This window comes from Centropristis striata, chromosome 9 (genome assembly GCF_030273125.1).
Source record: "Centropristis striata isolate RG_2023a ecotype Rhode Island chromosome 9, C.striata_1.0, whole genome shotgun sequence".
Classification (NCBI taxonomy): domain Eukaryota; kingdom Metazoa; phylum Chordata; class Actinopteri; order Perciformes; family Serranidae; genus Centropristis; species Centropristis striata.
This window is the reverse complement of record NC_081525.1, coordinates 14,550,937-14,570,347: the sequence shown is the minus strand read 5'-3', so window position 1 is coordinate 14,570,347 and position 19,411 is coordinate 14,550,937. Positions and strand designations below refer to the sequence as shown.

The 19,411-nt window shown below is 37.0% G+C and overlaps 1 protein-coding gene across 3 annotated transcripts in view; it reads right to left on the bottom strand.

Annotated features, from left to right (window-relative positions):
• Window positions 1-19,411, bottom strand: part of evi5b (ecotropic viral integration site 5b) — a 59,697-nt gene that overhangs the window by 6,741 nt on the left and 33,545 nt on the right. For 2 of the 3 annotated variants that reach the window (XM_059341898.1, XM_059341899.1), the window contains 8 exons: window positions 18,444-18,476; window positions 16,953-17,105; window positions 14,400-14,531; window positions 12,766-12,906; window positions 11,403-11,561; window positions 10,424-10,570; window positions 9,791-9,886; window positions 573-668 (listed from right to left, as the gene is read on the bottom strand). In XM_059341898.1, the coding sequence (XP_059197881.1) occupies window positions 573-668; window positions 9,791-9,886; window positions 10,424-10,570; window positions 11,403-11,561; window positions 12,766-12,906; window positions 14,400-14,531; window positions 16,953-17,105; window positions 18,444-18,476 (957 nt within the window). The remainder of the gene's footprint in view (window positions 1-572; window positions 669-9,790; window positions 9,887-10,423; window positions 10,571-11,402; window positions 11,562-12,765; window positions 12,907-14,399; window positions 14,532-16,952; window positions 17,106-18,443; window positions 18,477-19,411) is intronic. The other variant, XM_059341900.1, reaches the window with a different exon arrangement.

The window sequence follows — 19,411 nt, the reverse complement described above, 5'->3', positions numbered from 1 at the left end:
AAATGAAAAATCTGACTGATAGCCAAGTTTTTTGTGGAGAAAAAGGAGCCACGCATGTGATGTAAGGACGGACTGAAAGATGCTAAACAGAGACAGAAATGAATGCATAGGAAGTTGAGAAATTTGAACCAAAATCTCCTGGACTTCAGAGGTTTAATGATAAGAAGGTTCTCAGTCAGACCTTCATGCACAGTATATGCATCACAAACTGTAATAAAAAGGTGAATATCTGAGAGGCTTTCACTCCTCTGCTGTCAAGTAAAATATAAGCTATTCGTGTTATGTGTTTTTCAGTTATAACATCTGAGCTGAAACATTGTTATCTGTCTATGCCTGGTGAAAACCCTTTTTTAGAAACATCTGTCAGGTTGTGCAGGAGGTGTTTGGTGTAACCTGTACACAGGAAGTCTCTGGGTGTAGTTGACACTCTACTAATCTGTTAGCCTCAAAGAAAAACCATATCTGAGGGAATATTGTGAAACCTTCTGAAATGCTACATCAAAGAAAAAACAACAACAAAATCAGAATCTTTACAAGAAAGGGACGTGCTGCTTGTTTTTCACAAGTCTCACCTCGTGTTTCAGCTCTGCGATCTGGTCTTTGAGGTCGCGAATGTACTGACTCGAGTCTGTGTGGTTCAGCTGGCCTTGGACCTTTCCCTCTTCTTTCTGTTGGTAGAAAAAAGATGAATAAAAAAAAAAGATGATTGCAGCAGTTAGTGATATGCATGGTTTTCCTTAATACTGAGGAAAGTGAAGATGTATTTTAGCATTTGCAGAGCTGCTAAAGAGCATTTTAAGCACTTTTCAAGCACTTAGAATGAACATAAACTAAAGCGTTTTAAGAGTTATCATCACATCTTAAATGTTACTATGAATGCAGTTGCGAAAATATAAAGTTTCCAGAAATGGATGGATATTTTACCAGCTGTGTATATTAATTTTGTGTGTTTCTATTAGGGTTGTCAAAAGTATCGATACTCAGAAAAGTATCGATACCAAAACGTTGTATCCGGATACAATACTCATTTTCAAAAGTATCGAGTATCTGAAGCTTGTTATCATAGTTGATCTTTTTGAACTGTTTTTTATTGGTGGTATCGAAAATGGTATCGAGTATTGAATATTTCCCTGAGTATCGGTATCGAGTTCAATGGTATACTAAAAATCCATGTGAAAAAAATTACGTCTCACTGTTCTCAGGTCAAATATTTATATGCGATTAAAATGCAATTAATTTCGATTAATTAATTACAAAGTCTCTAATTAATTCTTTTAATCGAGTCCCGGCCCTAAATAATACATTAAATTTTTTTGGCGGTTTTATAAAAACATAAAAGGACTTAGACACACACAAATACAAAATGCAGAAGAAAACAGAACTAAACAGAGATTTGAGTTCAGGTCTTGAAAGCTATTTTGAAAATTTTAGTATCGTGACAACCCTAGTTTCTATCATTTAATGGTTGCTAACTTACAAGGCAAGGGATCAACAGAGGACTTATGTAGCTATTAGCTAACTTAGCAGAGGCGCTGCTTAGCAACAGGCAACGCAAGCAACTGCTTGGGGCCCCAGGCCAGTTGGGGGGGAAGGGGGGCAACAAACTTAAAAATAACGCAGTAGAAATACGCAGTGCAAAGTTTCCAGTGTCTGTAGGAGATCCCCCTTAGTCAGATCAGGTTAGATCAGAAGCCTTTATTGTCATTGCACAGGATAGTACAATGAAATTTGCCATCAACCCGTCCAAAACGCATAAAAAAACAAACAATATGACAGGTGGACAGGACAGGAAGACAGAGATGAAGAGAAAGAAAATACAGCACAACGTGAGGAGAGGAAAGGAGGAAAAAACAATGAAAAGGTGAAGTCGCTGCATGATTGTGTATGTAAACAAACGTAACATGTTTTAATTAATTAATCCATTATTATAAAAAATAATGTTAACTTTTCTACTAAAAAATGCTTGCATTACGTTTTTTTTTCTGTTGGTGTTAGTTTATTTATAATATAAGGGTAATGAATGCTGGTTTGACGTGCAAACAGGCAATCGGACCAATTAATTTCAAATTTATTGCGTAATATTATTAAATATTTATTAAACTATTATTATAAACTATTATAAACTATTAAATTATTATATTTTTGGAAATATAGGGATTTTTTAAAAATGGATTGAATTACAGCTCACAGGATCATAAAGTTGAGATAAGATGTATGAATACATGCACATGTACATGTTTGTATGTAAAAAATTTAAAATGTTTATTTGTATTGTAAGGATAGCAAGTGAAGCTGATTTTTTTGGTAAACTGACCTTTTCTGATTAAAAATAAAAGAAAATGCACATACTTAAAGAAAGGGAGTATTTTCTATTTCTAACCTTGAAAAACAGTGTTTCAAATTAAGCATGTTTCAATCGCTTTTTTTTGTCTCATTTTTCTCCTCTCTCCTGTAATTATGATTATTAGTATTATTGTTACTCATGCATGCTCTTTTAAAAAAAAATATTATTAGTATTATTATATATTTTTTATTTTATTTACATTTTAGTACGACCGCTTTCTCTGCCTAATAATGATACATAATATTTATTATCATATATTAATACTTAATTGGTAGATCTACAACTGAAACACACATGCACACACACACACACACACACACTGTCTGTCTGTCTATGTCACTGTATTGTATTATTGCACAATAATAAAAAAAAAAATTAAGCATACCATTAAGCATAACTTTCAAACCCTCGTACGAGCCCGAAAGCATGTAGACATATGTGATTATTGCCCAGGGATTAATGGTTGTCAACTACTGCACAAGCAGGACACACACCAGCGCCCCACCACTACTAAAAAAAGCAGCATTACAAAGTAGCAGCTGTCAGGGGAAACACTAAACATTGTCATTGATGCTTGATTTCCTCCTGGGGCCCTGGGGAAGAGGCTGCATGTTAGCTTCAACAGTTAACAGCCCATGTGATGTTTACCTTCCTCAGTGAAGACATCTGCAGGCAGCGAAGACAAAAAACACACAAGCTCTATTTCAAACCTCAATCACAACCCTTGAACCTGACAGTTTCACAGTGAGACCAGTGAAAGAAGGGGTGGGGTGTCGACGCTGAGTCTTCTCTACACCCCAAAATACAGATGAGGGCTTCTGATTCCTGTGGTAAGGTGGGGCTGAATATAGCAGGTCTCAGTAGGCGTTTTTTTTTTTTATCTAAACGAGTGAGATTATTCCAAGAATGTATTGTTTTTGAGGTTTCGCCACTCCAAAACACTGCAACGATAAAGGGGCAGGCAGTTAATGAGACTTCCTCCTTCCTTCCTTGTTCAGCTGTGTGAATCAACAGGTGCCAGGACATCAAATGTCTCACGTCCCTGCACACTTAAAGTCTGTTAAACTTTGTTTAGTTCCAACGGAAGAGGAATAGAATGAAGGAAAAACAGGCTGTTAATAAGTATACTACGTTTAATCAAATGAATGAATGGCGTACTGCAAGTTAAATGTGTTTACTTCACCTACAGAGGGGTATTTAGCTCAGAATTTTTAGCAAAGCGAGAAAACAATTTTGGTGATCCATTTTCTGATCTAAATTCTAATTCTAAACGGGGGAAAAAACATGTATTTGCCAGGATACGTTCTTTTTTTTTTCTATCCGTGAAAAATTCATAGGTGGGAAAAATAGTTTTTACCAGAAAATCTTTCTAAGTTACTTTACTTTACTTTGTGAAAACATGTAGGGATGCACATTTTCATCAAAATGTTATGTAAATGCATTGTATATATTTTTCGATATAGTTTTTGACGCAATGCTGAAAAACCAACAGGCTAAAAGAGTTATGGCAATATTTACATGACATTTTCCCTTATTGTAAAATGCTTTTTAACTCAGTTTTGAACGGTGGTATATAAATAGAGTAATTATTTGGAATGGATGTTCTGACCTTTGCATATGGGAGCAAAGCTGGAGCAAACTATAGAGGTTCTGTTTTGCTAACATGAGTTTGGAGTATGCCAAAATAGGCTTTACCATGTGTTTAATTCATATTTGCTACTGGCTGAAATAAATGCTAATTTGGTGAACTCACTAAATAGTTCAAGATCATGAAGTCTTTGTTGTTGTAACACTTATTTTAGCCACAAGGGGCTTCCCAATATTCTAAGGACTTTTAGCCAAAAGAAACACATGACAGTAATGCTGTATAACTTGTGAATGCAGAATCTACCATCACCGGTCACTTTATTATGTACACCTGTTCAACTGCTGGTTTAGCTAATATCTAATCAGCCAATCACATGGCAGCAACTCAATGCATTTAGGCATGTAGACATGGTGAAGAGGAGCTGGTGAAGTCGAAGCGAGCATTGTAAAAAGAGGAAGAAAGGTGATTTAAGTGACTTTGAACGTGACATGTTTGTTGGTCTGAGTGTTTCACAAACTGCTGATCTAACGACCATCTCTAGGGTTTACAGAGAACGGTCCCAAAAAGCTAATAAAGTGGCTATGTACCTTGCATTTAGAGTGCAGAGAGAAATTAAAACTCCCCTGGAAGAAAATATGAATGCTTTAATGTCCTATTTAGAATACGGGGTCTTTACATCACAGTGTGTTATAAAGTCAATGAATCAGTGTTTGTACACTTTAGCAGTGGTCAAATTCAAGCACTTTTCAAGGACTTTCAAGGTCCATTTTCAAGCTTTTCCGGTACCTTACACCGGTTGTAAGTTGCATGTTTTAGATGAGTACTTACATACTAAAAGGGGGAGATTTCACTGAACCATACCAACAGCGATGGTATTACACTTTTAGGAGGAACGGTCTTCATTTCAGATAGGCTACTCATTATTTTTACATTGAACATGTGATTATCTATAGTCTATAGATGGATATAGTCAGATTGCAAGAGAAATACAGTAAGAATTTCAAGCATTTACAAGCACTTTATCCAAAATCCAAGCACTTTTTAAACTTTGAAAATACAACATTTAAATTCAAGCATTTTCAATTATTTCAAGCACCCGTACCAACCCTGATAAATGCTTTATAACACATTATGGTGTGGTACTATGCTAATATACAGACTTTTTAAGTCTTTATTAATGTTAATATTTGCCAACAATTGTAACTTTTCTTAGAAAGACATCCATTGAATTATTAATTATATTTCAAGGTTCATACACTTTTTGAGTGGTCAAATTCAAGCACTTTCAAGGTCCATTTTCAAGCTTTTCCAGGACCTTTCAACGGTTGTAAGTTGCATGTTTTAGATGAGTACTAACATGCTAAAAGGGGTAATTTCACTCAACCATACCGACAGCGATGGTTTTACACTTTTAACAACCAAAAGTACAGTTTGCTAATCTCAATATTCAATTTGTTTTTCATTGAACATGTGATTATCTACAGTCAGATTGCAGGAGAAATACAGTAAGAATTTCGAGCATTTTCAAGCACTTTATCCAAAATCTAAGCACTTTTCAAACCTTGAAAATACAACATTACAATTTAAGCATTTTCAAGGATTTCAATCACCCGTACGAACCCTGTATTTGCTTTCTTTGTTTTTATACACCAGCCTCTACATATCAGAAGAATTGGACGTAGCCCCCATGATGTCACCCGTTAGTTCAGCCTCTTGTGACTAAAGTAAATTCTGGAACTTCTAAAAATGATCCAGAAACCCCCTTTCTTATTTTTTACCGGTTCTTAAGTCATAACTACCGGTACTTAGAATACACTACACTGGAATAGTTTTCTTTCTCACTTGCCCCGCAGGGCTGCTGTACTGATAGATGAGGTCATCAGCGGTATCACAAACATCATCATCACCTTGACCACATTTCGAGATAATACGCAAAATCATGGCTCATGAGAGAAATTCAAATGAAATGCACCAGAATATTAATTGACAGCATGCGTCACCATGGTTCTGTGCATCGCTGTTGTTATGGCAACAAAAATCATCAAAGACATCTGTGAAGGATGTGTGGAAAAACTATGATTAAAGTTTGCAATATTACTATGAATACATTTTCAATACCCTGATGTGAGATTACAAATAGATAGAACACAGATTAAACGTGAAGATGTCCTGAGTGGGCTGCAACATTGAGTATAAATCTCTGAGCATGTCAGATAAACCTCAAAATAAACCATGCATGTCACCTTTGGTAGAGTCTCTGCTTCAAGTTGAGAAACCACTTCCTATGAGCCCAGAGACAGTGGAGCTGTGGCGTTTAACAGAGGCCATGACAGCAATAATGAAAGAGTCCTACACAGAAAACCTTTCTAGACATCAGAGTTTCACTCACAATGTTTTCCATCATTACTCAGTAGTGGTTATCACTCATTTGTATATCTCTCTAATCAAATCTCTGCAGGATTTTGTGTCTTAACGAAGGTCGATTGCACACTTTAGTGTTCATAGTGACGGCTCTTGAAACTGTCTGTCTCCTAAACTCAGAACTAAGACTCACACAAAGCTAATCTGATCGCACGGTGACCTCTAACATCATAACGCAGCTGCAAACCGTCACCACCAACATGCGTCACAGTATCTCTGATGAAGAGGGCAAAACTGATTTTTTTTAAAAACTTTTGTCTGGTTATGCAAAGTGTTCACCCACAACTTATAGAGCAAGTAACCAAACCACAGACCAAGAAGCCAACAGTGGCCCGGTGCTCAGCTCAGAGAGAAGTTTGATTTAACATCCTGCTCCCGACAGAAAAAGAAAAACATTTTTTTTATCTAAACGTGTATGTACCTTGTGCAGCACTTTTGCTTGATGCAAATGGTGTAAATAAAGTGTAAGGGTTCTGCTCGTAATTGAGTTCACTATGCAGATTCGAAAGAGCATGAGGGCGGTAGTGGTAAATTTTGGTGTTGCATGTTTTGCTCTATCACTTAGTAACAAACCTCAGACCACACGGTGTGATTGTGTATGCCTGAACGGAGAAGAGGGGGGAGGCTCTCTGTAGGCGTCATACTTATAAATAGTCTCCATGTTAAACACTTTAAACTCTTTTATTACCACTGCATAAACATTTAATAAATGCTTTAGAACACGCTAATACAGGCATTTTAAGTGTTTACTAATGCACATTATTTGTCAACAATTGTAACTTTTCTTACAAAGACATCCATTGAATTATTTAATATATTATTGCTTTATTTTCAGTCTTTGTTTTCATGCAACAGCCTCTACTTACGACTGTATCAGAAGAATGGGACGTAGCCCCTAAGACGTCACCTATTAGTTTGTGGAGCTTGAGTTTTGCATTTTTAGCGGTTTCCTTCTTGCTTTTTTGGAGCCAGAAGTGACCATATTTGGAAAAAAAAAGGGGCAGTGGTGGAAGAAGTATTCAGATCCTTTACTTAAGTAAAAGTACTAATACCGCACTGTGAAATCACTCCACTACAAGTAAAAGTCCTGCATTCAAAACTTACTTAAAACTTAGCAAAAGTACAAAAGTATCAGCATCTAAATGTACTTTAAGTATAAAAGTAAAAGTACGTATTATGCAGAATGGCCACACCCAGGTTGTCAAATATATTTCAAATATATTATTAGATTATTATTATTATTATTGCTGCAATTATGTAAGCAGTGGTTTATTTTCCCAAGCCAGGGCTCATTTCAACCACAAAATATACTGTTATGTGGTTTAATTTAATAAAGTGTCCAATCACTTTAAACTGATCATGTTTTTTATGTTAAATCTCGACCTGAAAAGTAACTAAAGCTGTCAGCTAAATGTAGTGGAGTAAAAATAGTAAAATATTTGAGTCAAAATGTGAAAAGTGAAGTCCAAAGCCACATAAAATGGAAATACTCAAGGAAAGTACACGAACCTCAAAATTGTACTTAACTATCAGGTAGCACTTGTGCTAGCTCGGTTAGCAGGGTAAAAAAACAACAACAGCTGAATCCTTACAGTGTCTCTTAGTACAACCGAATGCTGAATAAGAGATTTTTTTGATGAACTGAAAATGGGTCAAAGCGCTAAAATGAAGCGTGGTTAACACCAGAACTGGACTGTGGTAGCAGCTTGTCAATAATAAGGTTGCCCCTCCCTAAACCATACCCTGTTTTATCATCTATTTTACTCTAGACAGGACCATAATTTACCAAACACACATCATGCTAGGACTTTAAGTGAGTAATTGAGACCATAAACTCATTAGAAGAATGTTTACTGAGGTAATAAATGAAAAAACAAGCCTTTCTGATTGTTTTTTTTTACATCATGTCTGTTATCAAAGGGACTACTGAGTGTTGGCAGTGTAAGAGCAGGCCTTTATTTGTTTTAGTCACCCTTGTTGTGTGTAGCGTTACATTTGTTTAGGGATAAATACTGCTTTCTTCACTCCTGCTAGTTGAGACTTGTTCATACAAAGAGTAAGCTTCTGCCCAACTTCATTAAATGATGTGGCATGTTTGAAGCTTTGTGCTTCAACCACAGCTCTAAAATCACATGTATATACATCTTGAATTGGCACAAAACTGAGATTTCTAGAGAAGCTCCAGTCCAGACAATCTTTCCTCAGGACATCATCATCTAAAACTAAAGTTTAGAACTGTCAAAAAAGATAACACACATCTGCTGTGGCTTTTATCCTACCATGTATAACGTCTGCAGCTTAAAGCAAGTTAAAATCTAAAAACAAATTCATGACTGAATAAGCAACAGTCAAAGTTAGAAATAACCTCAGCTCATCTGTGTCAGCAGGACTGCGTGTGGTTAGATCAGATTTGATTGACAACAGTGTTTCCTTGGCAACAGAAGCAAAAAAAACCAACACATTAACTGCTATCAGATTCAGATTTCTATATCCTGCAAAATTCTGATTGGTGTGTGGAAATATGTGAAACCATCTGTTTTTATTTGCATTTTTTTAAACCAGTGAGAATAACTCAGCTTTTCTTCTCTTTTCTCTAAAATAACTACTGTAGTTTTAAGGTTAGGTATGTACCGTTGGGAGCCCATCACCTATAGTAAGACACTAAGTACATTAGCCGGTCTCACATTAGTCAGTCGCATTCGCCGGTCGCACAATAGCCGGTTGCACATTAGCCTGTCGCACATTAGCCGGTCGCATTAGCCGGTTGCACACTAGCCGGTTGCACATTAGCCGGTCGCATTAGCCAGTCACATTAGCCAGTCGCACAATAGCCTGTCGCATTAGCCTTTCGCACATTAGCCAGTCGCATTAGCCGGTCGCACATTAGCCTGTCGCATTAGCTGGTCGCACATTAGCCTGTCGCATTAGCTGGTTGCACATTAGCCGGTCACATCCGCCGGTCGCACAATTGCCTGTCGCATTAGCCGGTCACACAATAGCCTGTCGCATTAGCCAGTCGCTGAGGTCAACCTGACAGGGCGCCATATTAACCCGATGAAACAACGCATATCGCCACCCAGTGTTGAGGAGGAGGACACGTTCCCGTCAGTTATTTGATTTTCTCAGTTGCATGTAAACTGGGACAAGGACAGAAGACCTATTAGACGCCAATATCAATTTTTATGCATAGCTTGATTAAACTGTGCATGTAAACGCACTGACTGACTGAGGAACATTCTGTCCAACATTGACTTCCATCAATGAACATAAGAATATAACTCAGCTCTGGATGGGACATTTCTGTGTGTGCGTGTCTGGGGGAAGTTTTATTATCTTAAATGTGGTTTGTGAAGGTGTTGAGGAAATCCAGTGTTTGATGCAGAGGCAGAAGTGTGATGTTCGAAACAAACATAGCAAACAATGTGTCGGGACTTTACCTGAATCTCAAGCTCTGAGATCTGTTGCTGGAGTTCAGCCATTGCAGCAATGTTGTCGGCTTCCCGCAGCCTCACTGCCATCACCTCTTCCTTACTCTGCAGAAAAACAAAAGCAGCAAAAGAAGCTGGAGACAGTTCTACCAAAGCCCCGGGGAGGAGAGGAGTGATGCTGAATGGCCAGTATAAAAATATGCATTGTACAATATTTATCTATTTTTGTATGTGTGAATCTTGCAGGGGGAAATTCCTCAGAGATAGAGGGTGTTATTGCACTGTAGACAGCAGTTTAACAGAAATCTAGCAGCATCTGCAGACCCATCAGAAATAAACACAACATGCTGCTTCCTGCTTCTGGATCTCAGACAAAACAGATTACACATGTAAACAAAAACAAAAAATATAATGTCTTATTTTAAGATTACGATTGTATTAAGATTCCCTTATTAGTCCCACAATGGGGAAATTCAACCTGTGCATTTAACCTATCCTTTTCCAGTAAACACACTATGCTTAGGAGCAGTGGGCAGCACATTTCTGAGCTTTTCTAACATAGTGATAAACTTTAAATGTTTTATATTCAATTAAAGCCACTTGTAGTGTTTTGTACCCATGCACAGTGTGTTAGGTATGTACCTTGCACTCAATCTCAGCTTGTCTCCGCTTGATCTCTTGCAGTTGCGAATGCAGATCTTTATTTTGCACCGTCAGTGTTTGCACGCACTCCTGGAGACCGCGACTCTCCTGCTCCGCCCGCCGCAGCTGGTTACTGTGAATTTGATTCTGTGAAATCACACAAAATAAAAAAATATATAAATGATCAATTTAATTAAAAGAAATCTGAATTGCTAAATCAGATGATGATAAGTGCCTGCACAGTAAAGTTTCTGAAAAGTTTGGACCAGGTGACTGCTGCCCTCTGAAGGATGCTGTGTGACAATACAGGATGCAACACAACTTATTTACTATTAATTAGACAAATTGTAGCTACATCTCACTTACTAAGTATCAATACACCAATCAATCAATCCACCAGACTTTATTTGTATAGCACTTTTCATGCAAAATGAATGTAACACAAAGTGCTTCATAAAAAAAAGGAAAATAATAATAATAATAAAACATAAAAACAAGCAAACACCCTCCGCCCATCGCCCAATAAAAATAAAATAAAGTAAGGTAAGATAAAATAAAAACAAAAGTAAATAATAATAATTATAATAAAAAGTAATAAAGCTCGATAAAAAGATTAAAAAAATAATAAATAATAAAAAAAATATAAATAAATATATATATATATATATATATATATATATATATATATATATATATATATAGATATAGACGAATAAATAATAGCAAATAAATAAATAAAAGAGAAGATGTTGTAACAATAAGATGCATGAGCAGAAAAATATTTGAAAATGGTTCAAGTAAAAGCCAAATTAAAAAGATAAGTCTTAAGTTTGCTCTTGAAAAATATGAACACAATACAATACACAATACCTTTAATTTAATGGGATTAATAGCATTATAACGACAGAAAAACTAAGAATCTGCAAATGCAGTAATCAATGAATAAATCAGTGGTTGGGAAGCTGCTGTGACTTCTAACCTGTGTCTCCAGCTCTAGCATCCTTTGCCGCGTCTCTCTCAGCTCTGCCTGGGCCTCGGCCTCGCGCAGCCTCACACTCATCAGCTCGTCCTGCAGCTCACTTAAGGCGTTCTTTCTGGGGCTGTCCTTCCAGCGACCGGCGGTACGAGCCAAGTGACGCTGAGGAGGAGGGGATGCGGTCCGTCACATTTGTGTTACTCATTCAATAAATAAACTCGGGCTGCACGATTATGGCCAAAACGATAATCACGATTATTTCGATCAATATTGTAATCACGATTATTAATCACGATTATTCATCATGTTAGGGAAAACATCTGCATTTTTATTGCACTACTTTTAAACAAACAATAGGAACAGTTTTTAGTGTCCAGTGCTTGTTGTAAACAAACAGAGATCGCCAAGTGAACACCTCCTGCAGCAGCAGCTCATACACACTGTACTGCTACAGAGATAACTGTTAGCCTTTTTAGCAATTTGCAGACTGGACGCTAAGGGGGTTCACATCCCCTCCGGCTCTGCAGCTGGGAAAGTCTCCAATAACACCAGAAAAAGTGGATTTGTTGCCAGTCGCTTTTTTGAAAAATAGTCGCTAAGGGGGTCTGAAAAGTCGCTAAATATAGCAACAAAGTCGTTAAGTTGGCAACACTGCTTAGCCGGCTTTTACAAATGGCTCGTGTTGTTGTGGCATCGAGTACTATGTCACATCCTGCTTAGCGATCTATCCCAGTGATCCCCAACCGGGGGCCGACTCCCCCCAGGGGGGATTTTAAGGGTTGTAATCAATCTAATGGGTTAAATATATACATTTATACCTATAAATTTGAAAAAAATCTACAAGCTCACAACAAGCTCATGCAAGTTTGAATGTCTGCTTTTTTTAAGTAAGTAATTTAGCATACAAGTGTAAATGTAACCTCTTCAAACCGAAAGTCCACACAAACTTGGTGTCCCGTGAAAGCAGAAACTACGCTGATTACAGACGTGTCACATCACTGTGCGGCGAAAAATCTGCGAGCTATCCCCCAAAGAGGGGGGGGGCTCGCCAAAGTTTACAATGGTAAAAATGTGGGTCCCTCAAGAAAAAGGTTGGGAATCACTGATCTATCCAATCAGCAACCAGGCTTTTATCAGGGGAGAAAAACGGCCCCGCCCCCTGGTGGTTGATGGACTACTGGTGTCGAAAGTGCTTGATTAGATATGCAGGAGAGCCGCATCTTAAAATGGAAATATTGCCAACAATCAGGTTAATTTAATCGTGGCGGCCAAAATGGTGATCCCGATTAAAATTCCATTAATTGTGCAGCCCTAAAATAAACTGACATTAAAACTTTTCTGTGACATTTTGCACTGTGGCGCTCACCTGCCAGTGTTCCTCCAGGTCTCTGACTTGCTGTCTCAGCTCTTTGAGGCCGGTCAGAGCCTCAGCCTCCCTCAGCTTCACCCCGATAAGCTCCTCTTGAAGACGTGCCACATTGGTGTCATCTGGTAGCGATGTGTTTCTCTGAGGAAGGAGTGGGACAATTACATGTTTTTCAAGGTTTAGGCAATAAATCATGTCTTGAAGAAACACAACAGGGATGCACAATGGGTTTTTGTTTTTTTCAACTGATACCAGTAATCGATAATTACTTCCTTCTCATGGTTGATACTAATAAGATGAGTGATCATTTTGATTTTGGGGGATTTTGAATGGATGGATAATGTAAAATTCAATAGCTCTAACCTAAACAAATCTAACTGACATCACTATTTTAACAGTTCTGACTCTTCAAATGTTCATTTTTTATATTTTTATGTAATATGTCAAAAAACTTTGGCTTTAATTGAGCATTTTGGCAAGAAAAATAAATCAAATTAAATGCTTTGGCATAATCTGTCAAATCAGACATGTCAGTGTTTCTATCACTCAATCATCAGAATAATACACAATAATATCAATTTCCCATTATTGGCTGATGATTTGTCTGTTCAGATATACAGTCATGGAAAAAATTATTAGACCACCTTGTTTTGTACAATGGTTTTCTTGACAATAACCAAAATCATAATCAAGAAAACCATGGAAAATGTCAAGATATCAGCTCTTAAATTAAACTCTTATGAGCAATTTTATTGTTATCATTATATTTGTCCTAACAAATGTACATTTAGTTGTAGAAGGCATTACAATGAACAAGAAATTGAAGAAAACAAGGGTGTTCTAATATTTAGGGTTCGTACACACAGCAGTGGTCAAATTCAAGCATTTTTCAAGGACTTTCAAGGTAAATTTTCAAGCTTTTCCAGCAACTTTCACCTGCTGTAAATTGCTTGTTTTAGATGACTACTTACATGCTAAAAGGGGGAGATTTCACTGAACCATACCAACAGCGATGGTGTTACACTTTTAGGAGGAACGGTCTTCATTTCAGATAGGCTACTCATTATTTTTACATTGAACATGTGATTATCTATAGTCTATAGATGGATATAGTCAGATTGCAAGAGAAATACAGTAAGAAATTCAAGCATTTACAAGCACTTTATCCAAAAGCAATATCAATTTTGTGTCTTTTTTAAATTATTCTGTGTCTTTTCTTGTCATTTTGTGTTTTTTTTTTATTTTGTGTCTTTTTAAAGTAATTTAGTGTTTTTTCAGTCATTTTGTGTCTTTTTTGTCATTTTGTGTCTTTTTTAAAGTAATTTAATTTTTTCTGTCATTTTGTGTCTTTTTTCTTAGTAATTTTGTGTCTTTTTTTTTGGTCATTTTGATACTGCCTCCAGCGGCCCCCATGGTAATTTGAGTTTGAGATGCTATAGATGGATATAGTCAGATTGAAAGAGAAATACAGTAAGAATTTCAAGCATTTACAAGCACTTTATCCAAAATCCAAGCACTTTTTAAACCTTGAAAATACAACATTTAAATGTAAGCATTTTCAAGGATTTCAAGCACCCGTACGAACCCTGAATAATTTTTTCCATGACTGTATGTTGAACATCACAACAACACACCTTTTCAATATCCAGGATCTTGTCTTGCATCTCCTTGAGCGCGCACTGAGACTCGGCCTCCTTCAGCCGGGCCTGCACCAGCTCTCTCTCCAGCTGCAGGACGGAGTCCTCAGAGTACCGAGGGGCTCCCTTCTACAACAGGACACGTGTGTGAGCACAGGCAGCAGAGCCAGCTACAAATGTTGATGCCTGTGTGTTCTCAATGTTGGCATTTAATAAAAATAACAAAATATACACATAACATCCAGTTATAGGCCTGTCACGATACTTTAGGACGACAGAATCGTTGTATCAATGTTCTTTTAGTTTTATAAGGATATTAGAGCATAATAAGTACATCCTTTCCCACAGTGATGAAATTTTAAATCTCAAGAATATTAAACATTGGAATTGAAATGTGGAGTGTGCAGGAGTAATAGAAATTCTCAGATCTAATTTGTTTGATATACTACATACTTTATGTTGTTGTTTATTTTCTCGGTTCGAAAAGAAAAATTAATGAAATGAAAAATGAAATGAAATGACAGGGAATATTAAAATACCCTTGATAAATAAAATACAAACAAATAAACTACAACCAAAACAAATAAAACTTTCAGGCAAAAACTTCCCCATTGAAATAAACTTTATGTATTATATCATTTTATATTATAAATAGAATTTAAACAGCTGGAATGAATGCTTGGGTAATATAGTTTTATGTAGCAATTCGTGCTGCCTGTCAAACATTTGCAGCTTTACTTTAAACACAACACAAAAAAGCACAAAGAGTCTTGAGTGGCGTGAAAAAAAGAGTGCTGTGGTTCCTTTAAGAGGCAGGGCTGTCGCTTATATAAACAAACACGCATGTAAACGACAACATATTGAGTCCTGAAAAAAACTATCATGTCCATTTTATACATCAAACGATAAGTCGTTATAGTAATTATCGTGACAAGCCTATCCAGTAATGTAAATTAGGGTCCCGAAATAAATCCAGTCCATAAAATATGCTAAGCTAATGCTACATATATTCTTCTTTAAGAAAATACACCTCTCCAAGCTTCTTCACATTCTCCACTTCAAAGAATTCAACCTTAATTGCAGCTGACACAAAGCATTTCATATTCCACTTTCACATGAATAATTCACAACTGCTCATCGAGAAGCAAGATGGCAAATCATGTAAAACAATGTAATGCTTACACATTATCATCTGGAGTCCAACCATCAATAATTGAGAATGTTCAGTCAATAGATTCTGTGAACAGGGAGCGATGTGTGAAGAGACGACTGCTTACAAATTCATGACTGCATTTCTGAGAATGCAGGAGATGTAAATGCTAGGCTGAACTGTGTAGTACTCCATGTTTCAATTTGAATTCATGCATGCCAGAACAGATCATTACCCGAAGTGAGAAAAGCCCTGCTTGGATTTTGTTGCTTGGCAACATGAGTCAACTGTCACAAACATTTTTTACCAGCCCAGGTAACAGTTATACGACACCGCAAGATCTTGAAATGGTCAGCCTGAGCTAGAGATAGACCGATATATATCGGCCGATATTTGTGTTTTTTTTACTTGTATCGGCATTGGCCGATACGTGCGTGCGTTCTCCGATCATTTAGCCCATTTCACTGAGCCAACACCAGGCAAGGCTCGGTGCAACATCTGCCATTCTCTGGTGAGCTGCTGCCGATACCGGAAAAAAGAAAAACACATCAAATATGTGGATCATCTGAGGCGCCATCACCTCGAGGCCTAGAACAACATACACATTGTTTGCTATCCAACTGTTAATGTGTCAATGACGTGATCTAACCCAGTGTAATTTGGTGTAACCAGTAATATTCTTCCCATAAAAATCTGATTATATACAGGAAAATAAATGTGAACTAAAATGAGAAAAAAACACAATCCACGTTTACATTGCAACACTATGGCATAACAAATTTTACATAATTTGTCAAAACTTTAGAAAAAATTGGTTGTATTTAGAATATGGTCTGCTCAATATTAACGGAAATGTGTAAATTTTGAAATGTTAAAAAAACATTTAATTTGATGTTTTTTAAATTTAAGTAATTGCATGTATAAGTCCACTAATATATAAAAAATAATATAAAATACAATGTAGGTGGATTAAGTATTTAATATTTATCAAATTTTTGTGGTTACACCATTTGATATCTTGCCAATCCTTATTTGACACTGACCCTAATATGTTTTGTTTACTTTGCTATTAAATGTTTCTTTTTTTGCTTAAATTGAGACTTAACAAGATGTAACATTTGTTATCATTGTGTCATTTTTATAATGTAAATGGAGGGAGAAAAGGCAATATTGGCTTCAAGAATCGGCCCCAAAAAAATCGTCAGCACATGTCGAGGATCGGTTAAGACTGATGTCAAAATAATCGATATCGGCATTAAAAAACCTGTATCGGTCGACCACTAGCCTGAGCAACACAAATTGACTGGAAACACCCCAGTCTCAACGTCACAGTTCCTGTCCCAGGATCAGGGTCTGAGCCGGAGCAACCTGCCAGCTGGGGACTCTGTGGCCCTCCTTACCGCTTGCGGCTGCTGCTGCTGCTGGAGCTGCCTGATGGTTGTCTTGGCCTGCTCCAGCTGAGCACTGGCCTCTTCGCTCTGCTGTTTGACTGTGGCCAGCTCCCGCTTGACCAGGTAGTTCTCCTCTGCCTCCTGAGCTCGAGTCACTTGTCCCTTGGGACGTAAAATCAACCGAGGAGGGGTGGCGTGAGCACGACAGGAAGTGAAACGAGAAGGGCGGAATGGGTGGGCAGATCAGAGGAGAAGATGAGGAATTCCTAAGGACATGCTTAACCCTTTGATGCACAACATATTGACCCCCCTTCTAATGCACAACATGGGTCAAAAATGGCCCGCATTCATTCCCATTGTTATTTAATGCTTGCTGTGTGTTTCTGTGCTCTATCTTCTCATATCAACTTATTTTAGGATTGAATATTCCAAGTATTCTTTAAATATCTTGTTTTTGATAACAACAGATCATTATTTCCATTTTGCCTCTCATACTTTATGAAGAAAAAAGGTTTTTGTATGATTACATAGCTAACTACTTGGCTAAGTAGCTTGCTAAGCTAACTATTTAGCCAATAAGTTAGCTAAGTGGTTAACTTAGCAAGCTACTTAGCTAAATACCTAGCCAAGAAGTTAGCTAAGTAGTTAGCTTAGCAAGCTACTTAACTAAATACCTAGCCAAGAAGTTAGCTAAGTAGTTAGCTTAACAAGCTACTTAGCTAAATACTTAGCCAAGAAGTTAGCTAAGTAGTTCGCTTAACAAGCTACTTAACTAAATACCTAGCCAAGAAGTTAGCTAAGTAGTTAGCTTAGCAAGCTACTTAACTAAATACCTAGCCAAGAAGTTAGCTAAGTAGTTAGCTTAGCAAGCTACTTAACTAAATACCTAGCCAAGAAGTTAGCTAAGTAGTTCGCTTAACAAGCTACTTAGCTAATTACTTAGCCAAGAAGTTAGCTAAGTAGTTCGCTTAACAAGCTACTTAGCTAAAAAAAAATGGATATGGGTCATTTTTTACCCATGTTTTGCATTAGAAGGGTAGTGACACAAAAAGGGTTTTTATTCAAAAATTGATCAAGGAAAACATAAAATCAGGATGTATGATGATCAAAAACAAACCAATTGAGGAAAACCTGGAATACTGAATGATGAAAATCATTTATTGTAAAGATATACAACATAAACACCCATGTTGTGCATCAAAGGTTTAACTCTAGCAACATGTGATTTATAGTCTATTTCCTTTGCTTTCTTCAGCATGATTTGTGATTCTTTGTCTTTGTCTGACATGCCACATTGTGCTATTTCATGCACTTATTCAACAACATAATAAGTTATGATCTGGTTTAGTTCTTAATTCAGAGAATCATTAGAGTTAATTCCATTCTGCATTATTCTTGTCCTTCATTGTACTAATTATAAGCATGCAATGCTAAAGAAAGAGAAGGAAGAAGGAAGGTGCAACATGAGTAATAGAGGTAAAGAGAAAATGAGGAATATACCTGGATCAATCTATCTGCCAAGGAAGCACTTTCCTACAAAACAGAAATATCAACAAGTGACAGCAGAGAGAGAGAGAGAGAGAGACAATCCAGAGGACAGTTTAAAGCACACAAAAAGAACAATTGATTGTTTGAGAGAAGAAGAGCAATGTTCATTTCCCATCCACAAATATTTGTTTTACAGACTGTATCACGTTTGCATTCAGGAGTAGAAAAGGAACATTGCATGCAGGCATGGTGGTGAAAAAAAGGTGCAAATAAAGCTGGCGACAAAGTGAAAAATGAGGCGGTGCTGATGACAGTGACAGGTTTCAGACAGGAAGAAGCGCGGGACAGCTCCAGTAATAGCAGAGAGTGAAGAACAACAGCACTATATGAGTGTTGAGGAGCTCGGTGTTGTTTAACTGAACAGAAACTCTGAGCTTTGATGTGGTTAATCTAAGATTCAGAACAGTTTCAGTTAGTCAAGAGTTAAAGTGAGTTAAAGTTTGGATTTTTTGAAATGGGGTTGTATGAGGTACATATCCATAATCAGTGTATTACTTTCAGAAGTTGCAGTCGACATGCCCCAGTTTGGAGAAAAGCAGGCAGACGTATTAGCACAGAAGCTAAACAATGTACTCTTGTGGATGGAGGCAGCAGATACAGTCATGGAAAAAATTATTAGACCATAGTTTTCTTCTAAATTCATATTTTTTAAGAGCAAACTGATGACTTATCTTTTTAACTTGGCTTTTACCTGAACCATTTTTAGAGATGTTTTTAATAGGATGGGTGGGATGAAGGTGGGTGGGGTGGAGGGTGTTTGTTTCTATGTTTCGTTATCTTTTTATTATAATTATTTTCTCCTTTTTTTTATGTAAAGCGCTTTGTGTTGCATCTCTCTTGTATGAAAAGTGCACTACAAATAAAGTCTGATTGATTGATTGATTGAATTACATTCAGCTGCTGCCCCTTCCACAGCAGTA